Source organism: Metopolophium dirhodum, chromosome 3, assembly GCF_019925205.1.
Source record: "Metopolophium dirhodum isolate CAU chromosome 3, ASM1992520v1, whole genome shotgun sequence".
Taxonomy (NCBI): domain Eukaryota; kingdom Metazoa; phylum Arthropoda; class Insecta; order Hemiptera; family Aphididae; genus Metopolophium; species Metopolophium dirhodum.
Genome location: NC_083562.1, coordinates 13555065 through 13573478, shown reverse-complemented (window position 1 = coordinate 13573478; position 18414 = coordinate 13555065). Strand labels below are relative to the sequence as shown.

General features: G+C 26.7%; 1 protein-coding gene and 1 pseudogene across 2 annotated transcripts; one reads left to right on the top strand and one right to left on the bottom strand.

Moving 5' to 3' along the window:
- Positions 1–229: 229 nt before the first annotated feature.
- Positions 230–5485, bottom strand: LOC132940967 (uncharacterized). Of its 2 annotated transcripts, XM_061008793.1 has the most exons (8): positions 4994–5485; positions 4755–4892; positions 4560–4613; positions 4047–4094; positions 3876–3962; positions 3642–3706; positions 3354–3516; positions 230–1755 (listed from the first exon to the last, which is right to left on the bottom strand). In XM_061008793.1, the coding sequence occupies exons 5-8, from the start codon at positions 3946–3948 to the stop codon at positions 1631–1633; spliced, it is 426 nt and encodes a 141-aa protein (XP_060864776.1). In that variant the 5' UTR covers positions 3949–3962; positions 4047–4094; positions 4560–4613; positions 4755–4892; positions 4994–5485; the 3' UTR covers positions 230–1630. The 2 variants fall into 2 exon arrangements, with proteins under 2 accessions (XP_060864776.1, XP_060864777.1); XM_061008794.1 differs by lacking the exon at positions 4994–5485 and having other exon boundaries at positions 4755–4979.
- An 18-nt stretch (positions 5486–5503) lies between these two features.
- The window catches only part of LOC132940189 (uncharacterized), a 34901-nt pseudogene continuing 21990 nt past the window's right edge, over positions 5504–18414 (top strand).

Here is an 18414-nt window from a genome sequence, read left to right as displayed (position 1 = left end):
CTTTAAACATTCCTTAATATTGTTTAATATTGAATAGATATTCTTTTAACACCAATCAACCATTCATATAACTTTTGTAACCTCTGATAAATGTTTGTCGAATATTGAGCAGATCGTCGGTTTTTAACTAAAATATTCTAAAAAATAATTATATAGGTATATTTACAGCAATTTTTATACAATTAATTAATAGAATATTTAATAATTAAAATGTAAACTTAATAATTGCATAAAATTTATCTTTATTATTTCAAAAATATTCAAAATATTTAATGTATTACATATTCAACATATATTGTTAGGCCCTATAACAATATAATAATAGTAAAAACATTATGTACCTATACATTTATTTAGAATATAATATAATAGTATATACAGTGTGTTTCACTCGAATGGTAACACAAAATATTTCCGTTCAGTGACCTTGGATTGAATTGGGGATTTTTCTAGGAGCTAGGGAATACTAAAATACACATTTTGTGATCATTTTCGAATTTTTAATTCTTTTATTGTGCGCATGCGCAATGAAACTTACATTTTTTTTAACGAAAACACCTATTTTCTACACCAGATTTCGATAGAACTATTTTTTTAAGCAACTTTGATAAACAAACTTTTTTCCTATCTCAAAAAGTGACTGAATTACAGCCATCCCAAGTTGAAACAAAAAAAATTGTTGTTAAATTTTCAATGTTCTGTATTTTGTCATTTTATTATTATTTTTGGTCGGAAGCAAGATAAATGGAATGGCATGCGTTTATAGGTTATTTAAATAAAGTTAAACATTTCATTTTTATAATTAAGTTTAAATTTATTTTAAATTATTTTTAAACATATTATTACAAATAATACAAATCACCTTATAAATTGTTCAAAGTTTTCCCCGTTGTTAAGTAAACATGATTGTAAGCAGCGCTTGACTTCGTCTTGAGAAGCTGCCGTTATTTGTTCCTTGGTCAGTCTTGTGCATGCTTCGGTGATATTTTGTTTTAAATGCCGAAGGTTAATTGGTGGTAATTAATTATTTCAAAATAATTCTTATTGTATTGTGTATTATTATATTTGTAATAATATGTTTAAAAATAATTCAAATTTAATTTAAACTTAATTATAAAAATAAAATGTTTAACTTTATTCAAATAACCTATAAACGCATGCCCTTCCGTTTATCTTGCTTCCAACCAAAAATAATAATAAAATGACAAAATACAGAACATTGAAAATTTAACAACAATTTTTTTTGTTTCAACTTGGGATGGCTGTAATTCAGTCAATTTTTGAGATAGGAAAAAAGTTTGTTTATCAAAGTTGCTTAAAAAAAATAGTTCTATCGAAATCTGGTGTTGAAAATAGGTGTTTCCATTTAAAAAAAATGTAAGTTTTATTGCGCATGCGCACAATAAAAGAATTAAAAATTCGAAAATGTTCACAAAATGTGTATTTTAGTATTCCCTAGCTCCTCGAAAAATCCCCAATTCAATCCAAGGTCACTGAACGGAAATATTTCGTGTTACCATTCGAGTGAAACACACTGTATATAGTTGAAATATGATATAACTAAAAGGCAAACCTAGCCTAGCTATATTATATTGTACATAATAATTACAAAATTAAATGATATTCATATTCAATGAAACATTTCTTTTTTCTTTTTTATGTAGAATGGTGCTTGAATGAGATAATACTTAATGTATTTTTCAATTTCATCGGTCGATGATTCATTATTCAATCGTTTAATTGATTTAACAGCACCTGGACAATAAAACAAATAACAATAATAATTATAAAAACAAAAATTAATGATTGCATTTTAATGGTAGAAGGCATATTATTATAATATATTAAACACATATTCATATTCCATCCATTAAACTCATATAGACCGGAACAGAGAATTTAAGATACAAATTGATGGGGAAAATATTGTATCAGAAGAATGTCCCAAATACCTCGGTCTGAAATTTGATAGGACCCTAACATATAACCAACACCTGGAGGGAACGAAAAATAAACTAAAATCACGCAACAACATTATTGCTAAGTTAGCTAGCACCACCTGGGGCTGCCACAACAATGTACTCCGGACTACAGCACTAGCGCTGGTTTATAGCGTAGCCGAATACTGTGCACCCGTGTGGGCTAGAAGCGCTCATTGCGCTAAAATTGACGTACAACTAAACCATACCATGCGTATCATATCAGGTACAGTCAGGTCCACTCAGACAATATGGTTACCCACCCTTTCGAATATAGCCCCCCCAGACTTAAGGAGACTATCACACACCACAAAGATATTACATAAGCTAAAAAGCCTGCTACCAGTTTTGCCACTACAAATTGACATCCTCGAACATCCGCCATTACGCCTTAAGTCTAGAGCTCCCATATGGCATGCAGAAACTCAAAACGAATCAGTTGAGTACCTATGGACGAGACGCTGGGAACAGTCAGAACCCCGTAATAAAGACCTGATCAAAGAACCATTTAAAAAAGTCCCTGGCTGGGATGGCACAAGGGCTACATGGACAACGCTTAATCGAATAAGAACGGAACAAGGAAGATGCAACTACCTACTTCACAAATGGGGAATGGTAGACTCTCCACTTTGCGAATGTGGAGAAACGCAGACAATCAAACATATGGTTGAGTCGTGTCCCATTACAATGTTCAAAAAAGGATTAACAAAACTACACGAGGGTGGACCAACAGCTATAAAATGGCTTGAAGAACTAAATACTCGTCTGTGATTTTTATTGCTATTAGTATTGATGTTATTATAATTTACTATACCTACTATAACCTACCATACTAACATTTTATATATTTTATTACTTGTTTTTAAATAGTTGACTAGTTATCTTAAGTATCATATTTATTTATTTGTTTTAATTTTACTAACTTTATCTATAACATTTCCCACGTTATCTAAAGTCGAATATGTCATATGCAAATAATAATATAGACCGGCATATATTACATTTATATGTATAATTATTATTTTAGATAATTAAATATATCAAATATATAGGAAATATATCAAAGAAAAAGTATTAAATCATAGTTATAGCATTATTAAAATAGTTGTTTTGGAATTAAACATTTTGTATGTGAATATTAGTAATTATTAACTTCCATAAATAACTTATTGACTAAAATATATAATGAAAGTTATTAATTTAAAAAGGTAGCTGTTATAGAAGACTTTAAGAGTATAACAAATTCTTAGTTATATTATATACTACCAGTTATTCATAATATTATAATATAATAGATAAAGAGAAGTAATAGAAGAATTTATGAGTGCATATTACGTAAAAATAAATAATATATTTACAACATATATAACTTACTGAATATAACTTTTGAAATGGATAGATTTGCAAAACATTTTTTTTTATTTGCTCTGCCATTAAAAGAATATAAGGCTAAGATGTTGTCAGTGAACAAATATCTCATGATTCTTTTGACCATGACTTTGATACTTTTTCCGCCAAGTCCAGCTAACTGTTTAGTCTAAAATGTAATAAACAAAATAAAATAAAGTTTAATGTCATAAAATATTAAACCTTCCATATAGTACTATAAGTATGTATATTATTATAATACAGTAATTATATCTATAGTAAAAATATATTTACATTTACAAAATGTTTATTTCTTCTATAAGGTGACACATTTTTCACCATGCAGAAATTATCATCAACTGTAAACGGAAATATAATTAAAATTTTTTTTTGTGAAACAGTTTGGACAACTAATGAAATTATTCAAGTAACTAATATTCTACAAGTATATTACATAATTCCCCCAAAAACATGATTAGAATAAAATAGTATTATATATATAATAATATATTATAGGTAGGTACATACTAGATTCAAAAACTGGAGTTTTTGATGGTGATTTGACTAATGTTCGTATATTTTTTGATGGAGTAATGAGCATATCATCAACACAAGCTGTAAAAAAATATGAGTCATTAGAAATGAATATAGAGAACATAAAATTAAATATACTATATTAATAAATCATTGAAAACTTACATTTCTTAGACAGAGAATTAATGTTATTTGAACTGGAATTATTATCACCTACAATAAAGATTTTTATCAATTTTGAAGTACAATACATTTTAGGTAGGTATAGTTATTATAATTATATATACAGTAGAACCTCGATTATTCGAACTAATTGGGACCGCACCTAGTTCGGATATTGGAAATATAAAATAAAAAATGTTTATAATATTATGTATTAATTATTTATTATTTGTATAATTAAATATTTATTATTATTATTAATATTTTATTAGAATTACATTACATATTACATTACATTATCAGAAATACATTAAATTATTAGAAATACATTAGGTACATACATACATACATAATTAAATACATTAAATTTATTTTATTTATTATATTTTTTGACATAATTATCAATACCTGTCCGATACGAATTTTCATGTTCGGATAACAGAACGTTCGTATACGCTAATTATAGTTCGGATAATAGAGGGTTCGTATAATCGAGGTTCTACTGTATTTACTTACCAGAATCATAAGCTGGTAATTCATAATTATTGTCATCGCTATCAGTTTCAATGTCTACAAAAATAAAATAAAAATAATACACATTTTATAAACATAAGTTAATAATTGTATAAAGTACTATTAATAATAAAATTTTTTTCCAATATTAATTAAATTATTAAAGAAGGTATACTATACATAATATAACCATCTTACCTGATTTGTCAGCGCCATATCCCGTTTTTTTGTTATTACTGCAATTATTACCAGATTTTGATTTTTTTCCATTATTTGTATTTTTTATTTTAGAATAATTGTCATCTTCAGTAGATGATAAATCCGAAGTGATCAATTCTTTTTTGCATTTCGTTCGAGCAACAAGAAACGATTATATTATATATAACGATATTATTATACAATGTAGTTATTATTTTCTAAAAAAAATATAAGCTTACAAATATTTGTAGACAATGCCCTAGCTTTGAACCACTCGAACTCTATAGTCTTAGGTATACATTGGTTTTTAATAAAACGTTTCACATGGGTCTTAGGCCAAGCACATGTATCATCTTTAAACCATGTGCTAGGTACTACCTCTACTCCATTATCTTTAGAGAAGTGAATAACCGACCACGTCATATTGAATATTGTAAACAAAAGTAAATGTCAATCAAACGATTATATTAAAATTAAATGCATTGAATTCCAAATTACCGACATCAGTACGCACTATTATAACAATTAACAATGTGAGTACACGAATAACAATTTATAGAGTAGGTACGTGATAATATTGAACCGTGATTCACTGGCGTCGATTATCGAAGCGAGTTAAGAAAACACGTTGAGCAATAAGCCGTTAAGGTTTAGCAACAAAATGTTCTATGACGCCATGACACTCATGACAGAAAACTATTAAAGTAAACGAGCCGAGTAGCCGACCTCGCGTCCCGTACCCCGCCTATATGGCAGTACCGTTTACGGGTAAACAAGGTTATAACATCAAGTCGGTTACTAGCTCGTTTCCTAGGTTTAGACTTCAGATCATAGGTAAACGTTAACACAATCAGCTGATCTGCGTCTTTGTTGTTGTTTAACGTTCCGTTTCCCGGGTTCGGGTTTTAGTGATTAGATCAGTACCAGGTCAGTACTACAACTTATTAGGTACCTATAATATTATTTAATACAATAATATAAAATATAATATTAATATTGTGTCGTTGTAATACATTTACCAACACAGATAATATAATATATGTATATATATATTATGTGCTTACCAAAGTCCCAAATGGCAAATAGACGATATTAAATAATAACAACTCTTGAGATTTGTAAACTTGTAACTTTTAATGAAGTATACTCAATAGTCAGTATCTGCTTCAATATGAATGGTTTGAATAGGGAGTTAATTTATTTTTATGAATCAGACATAGAATAAGCTAACATTTATTCGTATATTTCATAGGTACATATTGAAATATAATTACTAATATCCCACATAACATGCCAACTTTTAATTAACTTTAAATTAATGTCGTTATTTAAATGTTTATAGTTAAATGAACGTTAAGTTTTGATTGAGTAGTGATCGTTTTAAGATGAAATAAAGCTCGCATAAATCTTATTTGGACCAAAAAAATAGATCGAATGAACACTTTATCTACGATGTTGGTTGAGTGTCATAAAATAAATATTTATTTAACCTGTTAAAACCATTTCTTCAAGATTTATTTGACCTCGATATGATCATTTCTTAATTGGTATTGGATATTAATTGAACTTTGTATAATTGAATAAATATTATGTTAATTGAACCTTAATATATTTTATATTCTAGCTTAACTCAACCATTAAATATAGATTAAATGACATACATTTAATGTTTGTTTACCTTTAATTGAATAGTATAAATAGTTCAATCAGAATTATTATTACAAGTTTTATTTATAAAATGAGGTTATAGCCTTATAAGTAGGTATAGAAAAGACTTAACTAGAGGTAAATAATGATAATTGCAAAATTAATTAAAATACTATATTTATCATATAACAAATGAAAAAGTGAATATTATCCACAGTTTATTAGAACAAGCAAAGTAAATAATAAAAAAATTGCAAGAAATACAAATCTTGTGATTATACAATATTAAAAAAATTTTCAAAATATTAAAATATAAAATTAACAAAATAAATGTGTATCATATAACTTCATAACCATAAAAAAATCATGTACCTATGAAACCACATTATTTTTAAACAAATTATTAGTGTAAAAATTAAATAGAATGTAATTCACTGGTTATGTAAATGATTATTAATACTATTAAATTATCATAATGTAACAAATGGAAAAGTGAATAACATCTACAATTGATTAAAACAATAGCAAAGTAAATAATAAAAAAATTGCAAGAAATACAAATCTTGTGATTATACAATATTAAAAAAATTTGCAAAATATTAAAATATAAAATTAACAAAATAAATGTGTATCATATAACTTCATAACCATAAAAAAATCATGTATGAAACCACATTATATTTAAACAAATTATTAGTGTAAAAATTAAATAGAATGTAAATAACTGGTTATGTAAATGATTTTATACTTAGCGTAGTTATTAATATAAAAAAGAATTTAACGTTTATGTTATACATTTGTTAAGTAATTAATCTTTCAAATAGGTATAGTGTATATTATGATTGTTATTTATAACGTTTACCTAATACCTATTGTTTTTAAAATTTCATTTTAAATTATAATATCAGTATTAATAAGTATACAGAAATTATTATTAAGAAATTCTGTACACTATAATAATATATTTAGGATTATTTAAATATTATTTTCCCGCCTTATCTTTAATTTTAAATGGAGTTTGAACAAGAACGTACTTAATAACCTGTTCAATTTCATTGGCTGCGTTATCAGGATTGTCAAATTTTTTGATTGTAAGGACAGAATCTAAAAAATTAAAATTCTAAAAATTAATTAATTAATACAAAATCAAAATTACTATATTGTTATTTAAGTTTAACTTACCAAAAATAATTTTATTTAGAAGCAATTTCTCAAATGGTCGTTTTTTGTTACCACGACCACTATATGAATATTCACATAATATTTCTGGTATAAATAATATAGCCATTATTCTTTTTGCCATAATTTTTATTGACTTTCCTCCCACCGATGATAAACGTTTAATCAATGACAATAAAAATAAATAACTTATTTAATAACAGTTCATACACGTATGAAATTCAAAAAAAGTTTAGAAAAAACTATTCAAAATATTTAGTTCATTAAAGAATTATTATTCGCCCGCAGGCAAATCGATTTTAGAAAACAAAAAAAAAAATAAAAAAAAATAAAAAAAAAACACACATCATTGTAGAATCAATACATTCATCGCTTCGCTCAGAATCTGAAATTTTCCAGTAGTTAAAAAAAGCGACATGAAAAACAAAAGAAAAATTAAGGAAAAATGGGAATTTTTACGCAAAATCTGTTTTCAAGAAAATCTATAACTCTCTAATACTCTAAAACAAATGACCGTAGGGACATGACATTTTGACTGAATGTTTATATTAGCATTGTCTATACACCATACAATTTTGAAAATATTTTGACTCTTTTTGAGCTGTTTACGGACATTGTCAGTTTTCAATTTTTTTAGTTTTTTTTTTTCTATAAATATCAATAAAATTTTATCTGTTGAGTAAAAAAGCTTGAAAATTTAATAGAAGGCTCTTAGGTTATTGTTTCAAAGGCAGATAAAAAAAATTAAAAATCCTTAGTCACAGTTTTTATTTATAAGCATTTAAAGTTCAAATTTTGACAAAATACGGAAAAATTACGAAAATTAGCAAATTATTTTGAGTTTAGAATTCATAAAAATTTTTCTTTTTAAACCTAAGGCTTTAAAATGTAATATAAGATTACTCATAAGTTTGTCTACCTTTATCAAAAAAAAAAAATGTCTACAAGAAACTTAAATTAAATTTTTATAAGCGTCTAAAATTTAACGTATGAATACACATTACATAGTACAAACTAAAATTCCCAGATACTTAAACACAAAAAACTATTAAAAATATTTAGTTCATTAAAGAATTATTCAAAGGGTAACAGATTGTCAATGTTTAAAAAATTTGGCTAGAGTTAAAATCATAATAAAAAAAATGAAGGGAGGTGTTGGCACCCGCAAGCAAATATATTTTAGAAAAAAAAAAAATTTGGAAAAAAATTTACATTAGAAACACACATTACGAAGTTCAAACTAAAATGTCCTAACCAAATCTTAAACAGAAAAAACTATTCAAAATATTTAGTTCATTGAAGAATGATTATTCATGGGGCACCAAGTTATCAACTTTCAAGTCAATACAAAATATTCAACTAGAGTTACAGTACTAAAAAAAAAATTGAAGGGAGGTGTTGTGGCGCCCACAGGCAAATCGATTTTAGAAAACAAAAAAAAATTTGGAAAAAAATTTAGAAAAAACTATTCAAAATATTAAGTTCATTAAAGAATTATTATTCATGTGGCACCAAGTTATCAATTTTCAAGTCAATACAAAATATTCAACTAGAGTTACAGTACTAAAAAAAAAATTGAAGGGAGGTGTTGGCGCCCGCAGGCAAATCAATTTTAGAAAACAAAAAAAAAATTTAGAAAAAACTATTCAAAATATTTAGTTCATTGAAGAATGATTATACATGGGGCACCATGTTATCAATTTTCAAGTCAATACAAAAAATTTTACTGTATGAATACTCATTACAAAGTACATACTAAAATTCCCAGAATCTTAAACAGACAAAACTATTCAAAATATTTAGTTCATTAAAGAATTATTCAAAGGGTAACAGATTGTCAATGTTTAAAAAATTTGGCTAGAGTTAGAATCATAAAAAAAAAAATGAAGGGAGGTGTTAGCGCCCGCAGGCAAATCGATTTTAGAAAACAAAAAAAAAATTTTCAAATAAATTTAGAAAAAACTATTCAAAATATTTAGTTCATTAAAGAATGATTATTCATGGGGCACCAAGTTATCAATTTTCAAGTCAATACAAAATATTCAACTAGAGTTACAGTACTAAAAAAAAATTGAAGCGAGGTGTTGGCGCCCACAGGCAAATCGATTTTAGAAAACAAAAAAAAAAATTTAGAAAAAAATTTACAGTAGAAACACGCATTACGAAGTTCAAACTAAAATGTCCTTACCAAATCTTAAACAGAAAAAACTATTCAAAATATTTAGGTCATTGAAGAATGATTATTCATAGGGCACCAAGTTATCAATTTTCAAGTCAATACAAAAAATTTAACGTATGAATACACATTACATAGTACAAACCAAAATGCCCAGAATCTTAAACAGAAAAAACTATTCAAAATATTTAGTTCATTAAAGGTTTATTCAAAGGGTAATCGATTTTATAAAACAAAAAAAAAATTTAGAAAAAAATTTAGAAAAAACTATTCAAAATATTAAGTTCATTAAAGAATGATTATTCATGGGGCACCAAGTTATCAATTTACCAGTCAGTACAAAATATTCAACTAGAGTTACAGTACTAAAAAAAAAATTGAAAAGAGGTGTTGGCGCCCGCAAGCAAATCGATTTTAGAAAACAAAAAAAAAATTTGGAAAAAAATTTACAGTAGAAACACAAATTACGAAGTTCAAACTAAAAAGTCGTTACCAAATCTTAAACAGAAAAAACTATTCCAAATATGTAGGTCATTGAAGAATGATTATTCATGGGGCACCAAGTTATCAATTTTCAAGTCAATACAAAAAATTTAACGTATGAATACACATTTCATAGTACAAACTAAAATGCCCAGAATCTTAAACAGAAAAAACTATTCAAAATATTTAGTTCATTAAAGAATTATTCAAAGGGTAATCGATTTTAGAAAACAAAAAAAAAATTTAGAAAAAAATTTAGAAAAAACTATTCAAAATATTTAGTTCATTGAAGAATGATTATTCATGGGGCACCAATGTTATCAATTTTCAAGTCAATACAAAAAATTTAACGTATGAATACACATTACATACTACAAACTAAAATGCCCAGAATCTATTAAACAGAAAAAACTATTCAAAATATTTAGTTCATTAAAGAATTCTACAAAGGGTACCAGATTGACAATGTTTAAATAATTTGGCTAGAGTTAAAAAAAAAAAAAAAAATTGAAGGGAGGTTTTGGCGCCCGCAGGCAAATAGATTTTAGAAAACAAAATTAAATTTGGAAAAAAAATTAGAAAAAACTATTCAAAATATTAAGTTCATTAAAGAATTATTATTCATGGGGCACCAAGTTATCAATTTTCAAGTCAATACAAAATATTCAACTAGAGTTACAGTACTAAAAAAAAATTGAAGGTAGGTGTTGGCGCCCAAAGGCAAATCAAGTTTAGAAAAAAAAAAAAAATTTAGAAAAAAATTTACAGTAGAAACACACATTACGAAGTTCAAACTAAAATGTCCTTACCAAATCTTAAACATAAAAAACTATTTAAAATATTTAGGTCATTGAAGAATGATTATTCATGGGGCACCAAGTTATCAATTTTCAAGTCAATACAAAAAATTTAACGTATGAATACACATTACATAGTACAAACTAAAATGCCCAGAATCTTAAACAGAAAAAACTATTCAAAATATTTAGTTCATTAAAGAATTATTCAAAGGGTAATCGATTTTAGAAAACAAAAAAAAAATTTAGAAAAAAATTTAGAAAAAACTATTCAAAATATTTAGTTCATTGAAGAATGATTATTCATGGGGCACCAAAGTTATCAATTTTCAAGTCAATACAAAAAATTTAACGTATGAATACACATTACATAGTACAAACTAAAATGCCCAGAATCTTAAACAAAAAAAACTATTCAAAATATTTAGTTCATTAAAGAATTCTACAAAGGGTACCAGATTGACAATGTTTAAATAATTTGGCTAGAGTTAAAAAAAAAAAAAAAAAATTGAAGGGAGGTTTTGGCGCCCGCAGGCAAATATATTTTAGAAAACAAAATTAAATTTGGAAAAAAAATTAGAAAAAACTATTCAAAATATTTAGTTCATTAAAGAATGATTATTCATGGGGCACCAAGTTATCAATTTACCAGTCAATACAAAATATTCAACTAGAGTTACAGTACTAAAAAAAAATTGAAGGTAGGTGTTGGCGCCCGAAGGCAAATCAAGTTTAGAAAAAAAAAAAAAATTTAGAAAAAAATTTACAGTAAAAACACACATTACGAAGTTCAAACTAAAATGTCCTTACCAAATCTTATACAGAATAAACTATTTAAAATATTTAGGTCATTGAAGAATGATTATTCATGGGGCACCAAGTTATCAATTTTCAAGTCAATACCAAAAATTAAACGTATGAATACACATTACATAGTACTTAGTATTGAAGAAGATTGTATTCCACATCTAGAATTTTTAATTAAGCATTTGATAATTTGTAAACTTTTTAGAAATTTTAATTGGTGTTCAAAAAATTTAAAACATGTTAGAAGTGAAAAATCAAAAAAAAAATTAAAAATTCTTAATAGTATTTAAAATATTATATTAAATAAAATTATATTATGATGATTGTAAGTAAGAACATTCATGGTTTAGACTTCTTGTATTATTTGTATAATATACTTTGTCCATAATATATAAACTCATATTCATCACTTAAGTTTTTTTTTATTCTGTAATATTGGGATTGTTATTGAATGTACAAAATGTATCTATAAAAAAAATAGTTATACAAATATTGTAATACTACCTATAAGAATTAAATGATTTTTTTTTAAGATTAGCTACTAATTTTTATATATTTATATTAAGTTATAATATTATTTATAATAAGTTTATTAAAAAGTAGAATGTCTAAATAATTAATGTGTAAGGTTACAATATATTATATCAATTTAAATGAATGTGCAATGATTAATTGTCTTCAGCTGGAATTTTACGAAATAAGTGAAATAAATATTATGTAAATTATTTACTTTGTAATTTAATGCGAAACCTATCTTAATGAAATATATAACGGTCAGCTTAAAACTATATGATATAATATAAAATATTTAATATTAAATATGTATCTATAATAAACTTTATTTCCTTCAAATTAAAATTGAAATTATAAAAATACGATGATAACTTATTAAAGCAATACATTTAATTACAACAATTATGAATCCATAACATTTTGATCTCTAGGACCGATGACAAATTAATTGCATGATCACATATTATGCTATACGATATTAGATTATTTCTTATCTCAAATATCCAAGAACGAACAGTGGACTCTGAACTGGCGACGATTGTCGGCGTTACTATCTATTTTTAGTATTTACTATTTTATGTCAATAATAATAGTTTAATTTCCAATCGTGACACTACACGCCATCTATTGAGATATTGTTCTATTAATTAACTAGTTTCCATTTTGCCCATTGACGTGGGCTATCTATGTATATTTAATCAATGGTTTTAGGCGAGTAAGCCCAGCAATGTTTGGTCCATATTTTTTCTAAAACAGCCCAGTTAGGATGTATCTGAAAGAATTTTTTTTTAAAAATGATAAAATAGTTTAGGTAGTAGGTAGTAGGTACCAACACTAAGTAACTGTTTTAATTTACATAACTTTCAAAGGTCGAATTCAAGATTGCACCAACACGTTGAACATAAAAAATACTAAATCCAAAAAATAGTCCGGCCCGGATTTGATTTAAGAAAAGTCTGGGCCGGCCCGGATCGTAACTTCTGTCCTAAAGAGGCCCGTCTTGCATTGTATAGAATCCGGCCCGGCCCGTGCAGGTCATTAGTACTCTGTATATATTCTAAAGTTTTGATTTCATGTTTATTAATTATTAAAATATGATATAATATGATGTTTTAACTGGGCGCTTGTAAATTGCGCCCACATTAAATAGGTAGTAAAAATACTATAGGTAGTAAATTGAGCCCGTGATTTTTTGGTTTCTAAAATAGGTATAGTAAATTGCGTCCTGGATTTTTCGGGATCTAAAATGGGTATAGTAAATTGCGCCTAAAGTATCTAAGTGACTTTGAATTCATCGATACCTATTAATTATTATGTGTATTTTAAAAATATTGTTGTTCATTTATTGGTGGATAAGCCGAACGTTTATCGCTATAATCGTTATGAATTATGATATTAACGATATCAATGCCTTTATGCGTATACAACGACTTTACGTATAGGTAATATTTTAGTAAGCCGTTTGCGTGCAACAGTGAAACATGGATATTATACATACAGGATTTAGCCAGAAAGAAAATGATGTTATAATCTACCAAACGTATAAATTTTCAAAATTAAAACGTGAGTTGTCTTCGGGTGAAACAAAGCTAAGCACAATCTAAGACCGTGAAACAAAGTGTATTGAGTCGCTAAATGACGCTATCATAAAAATAATATTTCTATTGGGCGCAATTTTCTACACAGAAATTTATACCTGAAAAATACTGGGTGCAATTTACAATTGTTTCCCTTCGTTGGCGCAATTTACGTTTGCCCGTTTTAACTACCTATAGGTATATTTTTTATTTGGAGGATAAATGACTTGATATAAAATGTTTTTACTTATATAGGTAACTCTTTCAATATAGATAATATGTTTTTGGTCTAGGTACGTGTTATTTTTTTCTGACCTATTTTTAGTTACAGTACCTAGGTTCCCCCTAGAAACTGATGCTTAATATAATTACGTTAGTACCTACGTTTGTTATTGTTACCATACCAACTAAGTTTATACCCTTTTTTTTTTAAATCATATTTTTTTAATTACCTATATGATTCAATTTATTTAATAGAATTTTGTTTACGCTATAGTAATACATTACTTTACATATCATCTTTAGAAATTAAAATGTATAAACGAGGTAGGGTAGCTACCTAGCTGTCTTTTCCACAAATCATTACCTACGGTGTGCCTATCGTATTTTTCCCAAAATCAACGTATTAATGGTATACCTACCTAACTAATGTACCGTCTACCAATTCTTTAAATGATTGAAGATGAAAACTACACTTCTTATTTACTGATATGAATTTATTTCTACCAACAAAATTCCATACCTTAGTTTCATAGACAGTTCACAGTTCACAACGTCAGTAATAAACCTATTTTAAGTTTCAACCTTTATATTATACTCGGTATTTATATACATGACATTCTCTCCACTGCAAGGAAAAACATCGAATCGTGAATATGTACTACAAGGACTCATTGAAACATATCTATGACTGAAATACTGAACGTTTTTTGTTATACGATGCAGCTGAGAAAATAATATCAAGTAGCAGTAGTAGATAGCACACTACTTTTCCGTTTATGCCTTGGTTTTTTCCACTACATAAGAGCAAACTGTTTGCACATTGTTTGATTCCATGCGGACAATGTTTACTATTTATTTGAACTGAGAATTGTACCTTTCATTTATTTAACTAGAAATGCTCTTTAAGGTACAGATAGCGTTGCGCGGATTAATCTGTGGTCAGCGTTCTTGCTTTGATAGTTTTTAAATAGACACATTTTATATTATAAACTATAGTTATGTCGGGGGTTGTATAAAAAATTGACCATTTGCTCACTATGGGTTCATTAAATGTTCAGTGATTGCTTATGCAACCTGGCAATTGGCATTAGCATAGTCAGGTACCTACATAGTTATTTATTAAAGGTACCTTTGCGTAGTGCATAAGTGCATTGGAAAACGATATTTAAACCACTTAACCACAGTAGGTATTCATTATACCTTATTACAGTCTGCAGCGGTTCTCGACCAATGGGCTGCGGGCTGCAGCGTGGTACTGGGCCGTGGAGTGTGAACCATATAATATTAAATATTATCTATACTTAAAATATAATATTATTATATTATATTTTTATTATATACCTATAACCTAGCCCTTTTTTTATAATAATATTTCTGGTTATAATAATATTTAATCATTAACTACACTACTATACAGTGTACAATTATGTATTAACGCTATCGCGAACATTTGAATGTAGTTTTATTCCATGTAGCTAGTTTATTATTAATTTGTTCCTGTTATTTGTAATTTTTATCTCATTTTGTCGTACACGGTGTGAAGCAAGTGACGAAGATTCGTTGATTAAACTTTAATTTAATCAGACTCTAAAATCGGTTTTTAAAAACACACCATTAGTGCCATTCTGGTTAAATGTTCGGCAAGACTATCCAGAAATCTCTAAAATTGCACTGAGAAACTTGATGGGCTTTTCGACAACTTATCTGTGTGGAGTGTCAACGTGCTTTTTCTACTTGAATTTTTTTTAAAAATATATATAGAAATAAACTGAATGTTGACAGTAATTTAAGGCTAAAACTATTCAGTTTTAATCCAGATCGACTCTCTCGTGGAGGACAAGCAATGTCAAAAATCACATTAATTTGTTTAACACTTAAACTTGTGATTAAGTTGAATAAAGTTTTTTCAAAACAATTGTTTTTTTTTAATTATTTTATTGCTAACAGCTTGCTATTTCTTCTTCTAATGGTTTTTCTAGCAATTGTTCTACGGTAGTGTAGTCATTTAGCTATACAATTAAATTGTTGATGTATGAAAATAGTGAATTCACATGTATAGGAAAATGTATTAATATTATCATAATAATAGGTTATTTAAAAAAATCTATTAGATGACATAGTTATTAGTACAATAGTACCTACTAATAACTAAAAAAAACATTACTATCAGTTAGATAAGTGATTTTTAAATTTCTGAGTGGATAAGAAAAGAATCTGTTTTGAAATTACGTTTTTTGTTGCTTGATTGTTGTATATGTCTATATAATTTTGTAGACTTAGAACTGATCACAATTTACTACTTCTCCAATCATCGTGAACGGTTCTGCATTTTTTCCCTTATGCACTTCTTTTGAAGCCGAACGTGTCCCTTCACATAATTATGCTGTTTGGTGGCTTGCCCTAATCTGGATAGGACTGGACTGAAATTCAACTTTGAAAAGCTAGGGGTTACTTGGAGGTTCGAAGAGGTTGGAATAGAGGTTATTTGGACCTCTTGCTCCACAGATTTTTATATATCATTTTTTTAAAACCAAATTGGTCACCCCATTTTAAATTTAAAGAAAAAATGTATAACTTATAATTAAGACCAATCTTGTTGTATATTGTTTATACCTATGTATTCTTGTATACATTTGTTAAATTATAACAACGTTAATAATTGTAAATAACAATCGAACTTAATTGTTTATGATAACAGTTCAAATAAAATAATGCATAATATTATAGCAAACCATTTAATAACAAATATTTTATTGTAATAATGTTGTTAAATTTAACAAAATGATTGTAAATCTAAGATTATTAATTTATAAATGTACATAAAATGATTTTGATGATGTGATAATAGTTTCTAATTATCAGTAGGTAATCAAATTTTAACGTCGGATACAAACTTGATTTATCTAAACTTTCACATAGAATTGGTTTTTGTCAATATTTTTTGTATTAACAATAAATTAAAAATAATATTATGTAACACGGCGTAGTATAAAGGCAAAACAGGTACATGCCTGCGTTGCCGCGTCGGGGAACAACTTTTAATACTGTATTATACATTGCATTTTAATTATAATTTTACAATATTTATTTATAGAGCTATTATTAATTCCCTTGGTTTTACCAAAGATGTTTTATAATAATTATACCTTTAAAATAATAAATATGACTTAACTTGGGCATTGTAGTTTCAAAAACTATTGGTTGTAAATCACCCTAATATAAGAATAGATTAGTTATAAAATATCTGATTTAAACCCTAGTCCACTACCATGCCACCACGATAATTCATAACATCTGTGATCTCTGAATGACTAAGTATAATCTTGCTACTTGAGAACAAATGTTTGTATAAAAATGAGTTACAGAATGTTTTAAACCATGCTGGCAGGTAAATTTAGCACTTTTAGTTATTTATCAAAAGCAATGAAGAGTAATATTAAACTATACTCATTATTTTTTGAAAAATTATGTATGTGTTTATGTATGTGGTTGCAGAATACAGATTAATAGTATAAGTAATATTATGTATGTTTAGTAGGTAGGTTAGGACCTAATCAGTAGTTGAGTGATTTAAAAATATTGTGTGTTAGTAAATAGTATGTACTAAGGTCTAAGGTCTAACCTACAGCACTTGCCCTCCTGTCAATTTTCTATGGACAATTCTTTTATGTAACGACGAGTATCATATAAATGACAAATCAATTTAATAAGAATAATATTAATTATTATTATTTATTATAACCATTATTGTTTACAAATAATAGTATGCAATATGTATGTATTATTAATTAAAATTAAAATCATACAATTTGTACGTGCCCCCCTCCCACCACTATCAAAATATCGAAGATCCGCCCCTAAGCACCTACTTAAATCATAGAATATAAAATAAAATCTTCGTAGATATTTATAACCATCATGATAATTCTTGAAATGTAATAATTATGTTTTTTTTTTTGTTGACAATAAAAGGCGTCAAAGTTAGAACTTGGATTTGTATATATAGTATATCCACATTTTTTTTTGGTTAATCGTTAGGTAATCTACAAATCAGTTGGAAACACATTTTTTAAATGTTGCCAATAATATGTATATGAATTTCTTTAGTGACATATTATTTTTGAACATTTCCCTATATTATTTATTAATTTTACGATTTTAAAGTCTTATTTCATATTTTCAGTGCATATAATATTATTATTATGATAAATATTATAAACATTTTTAGCCAAAAGTCAACACTGTCTAACACCAGTTTA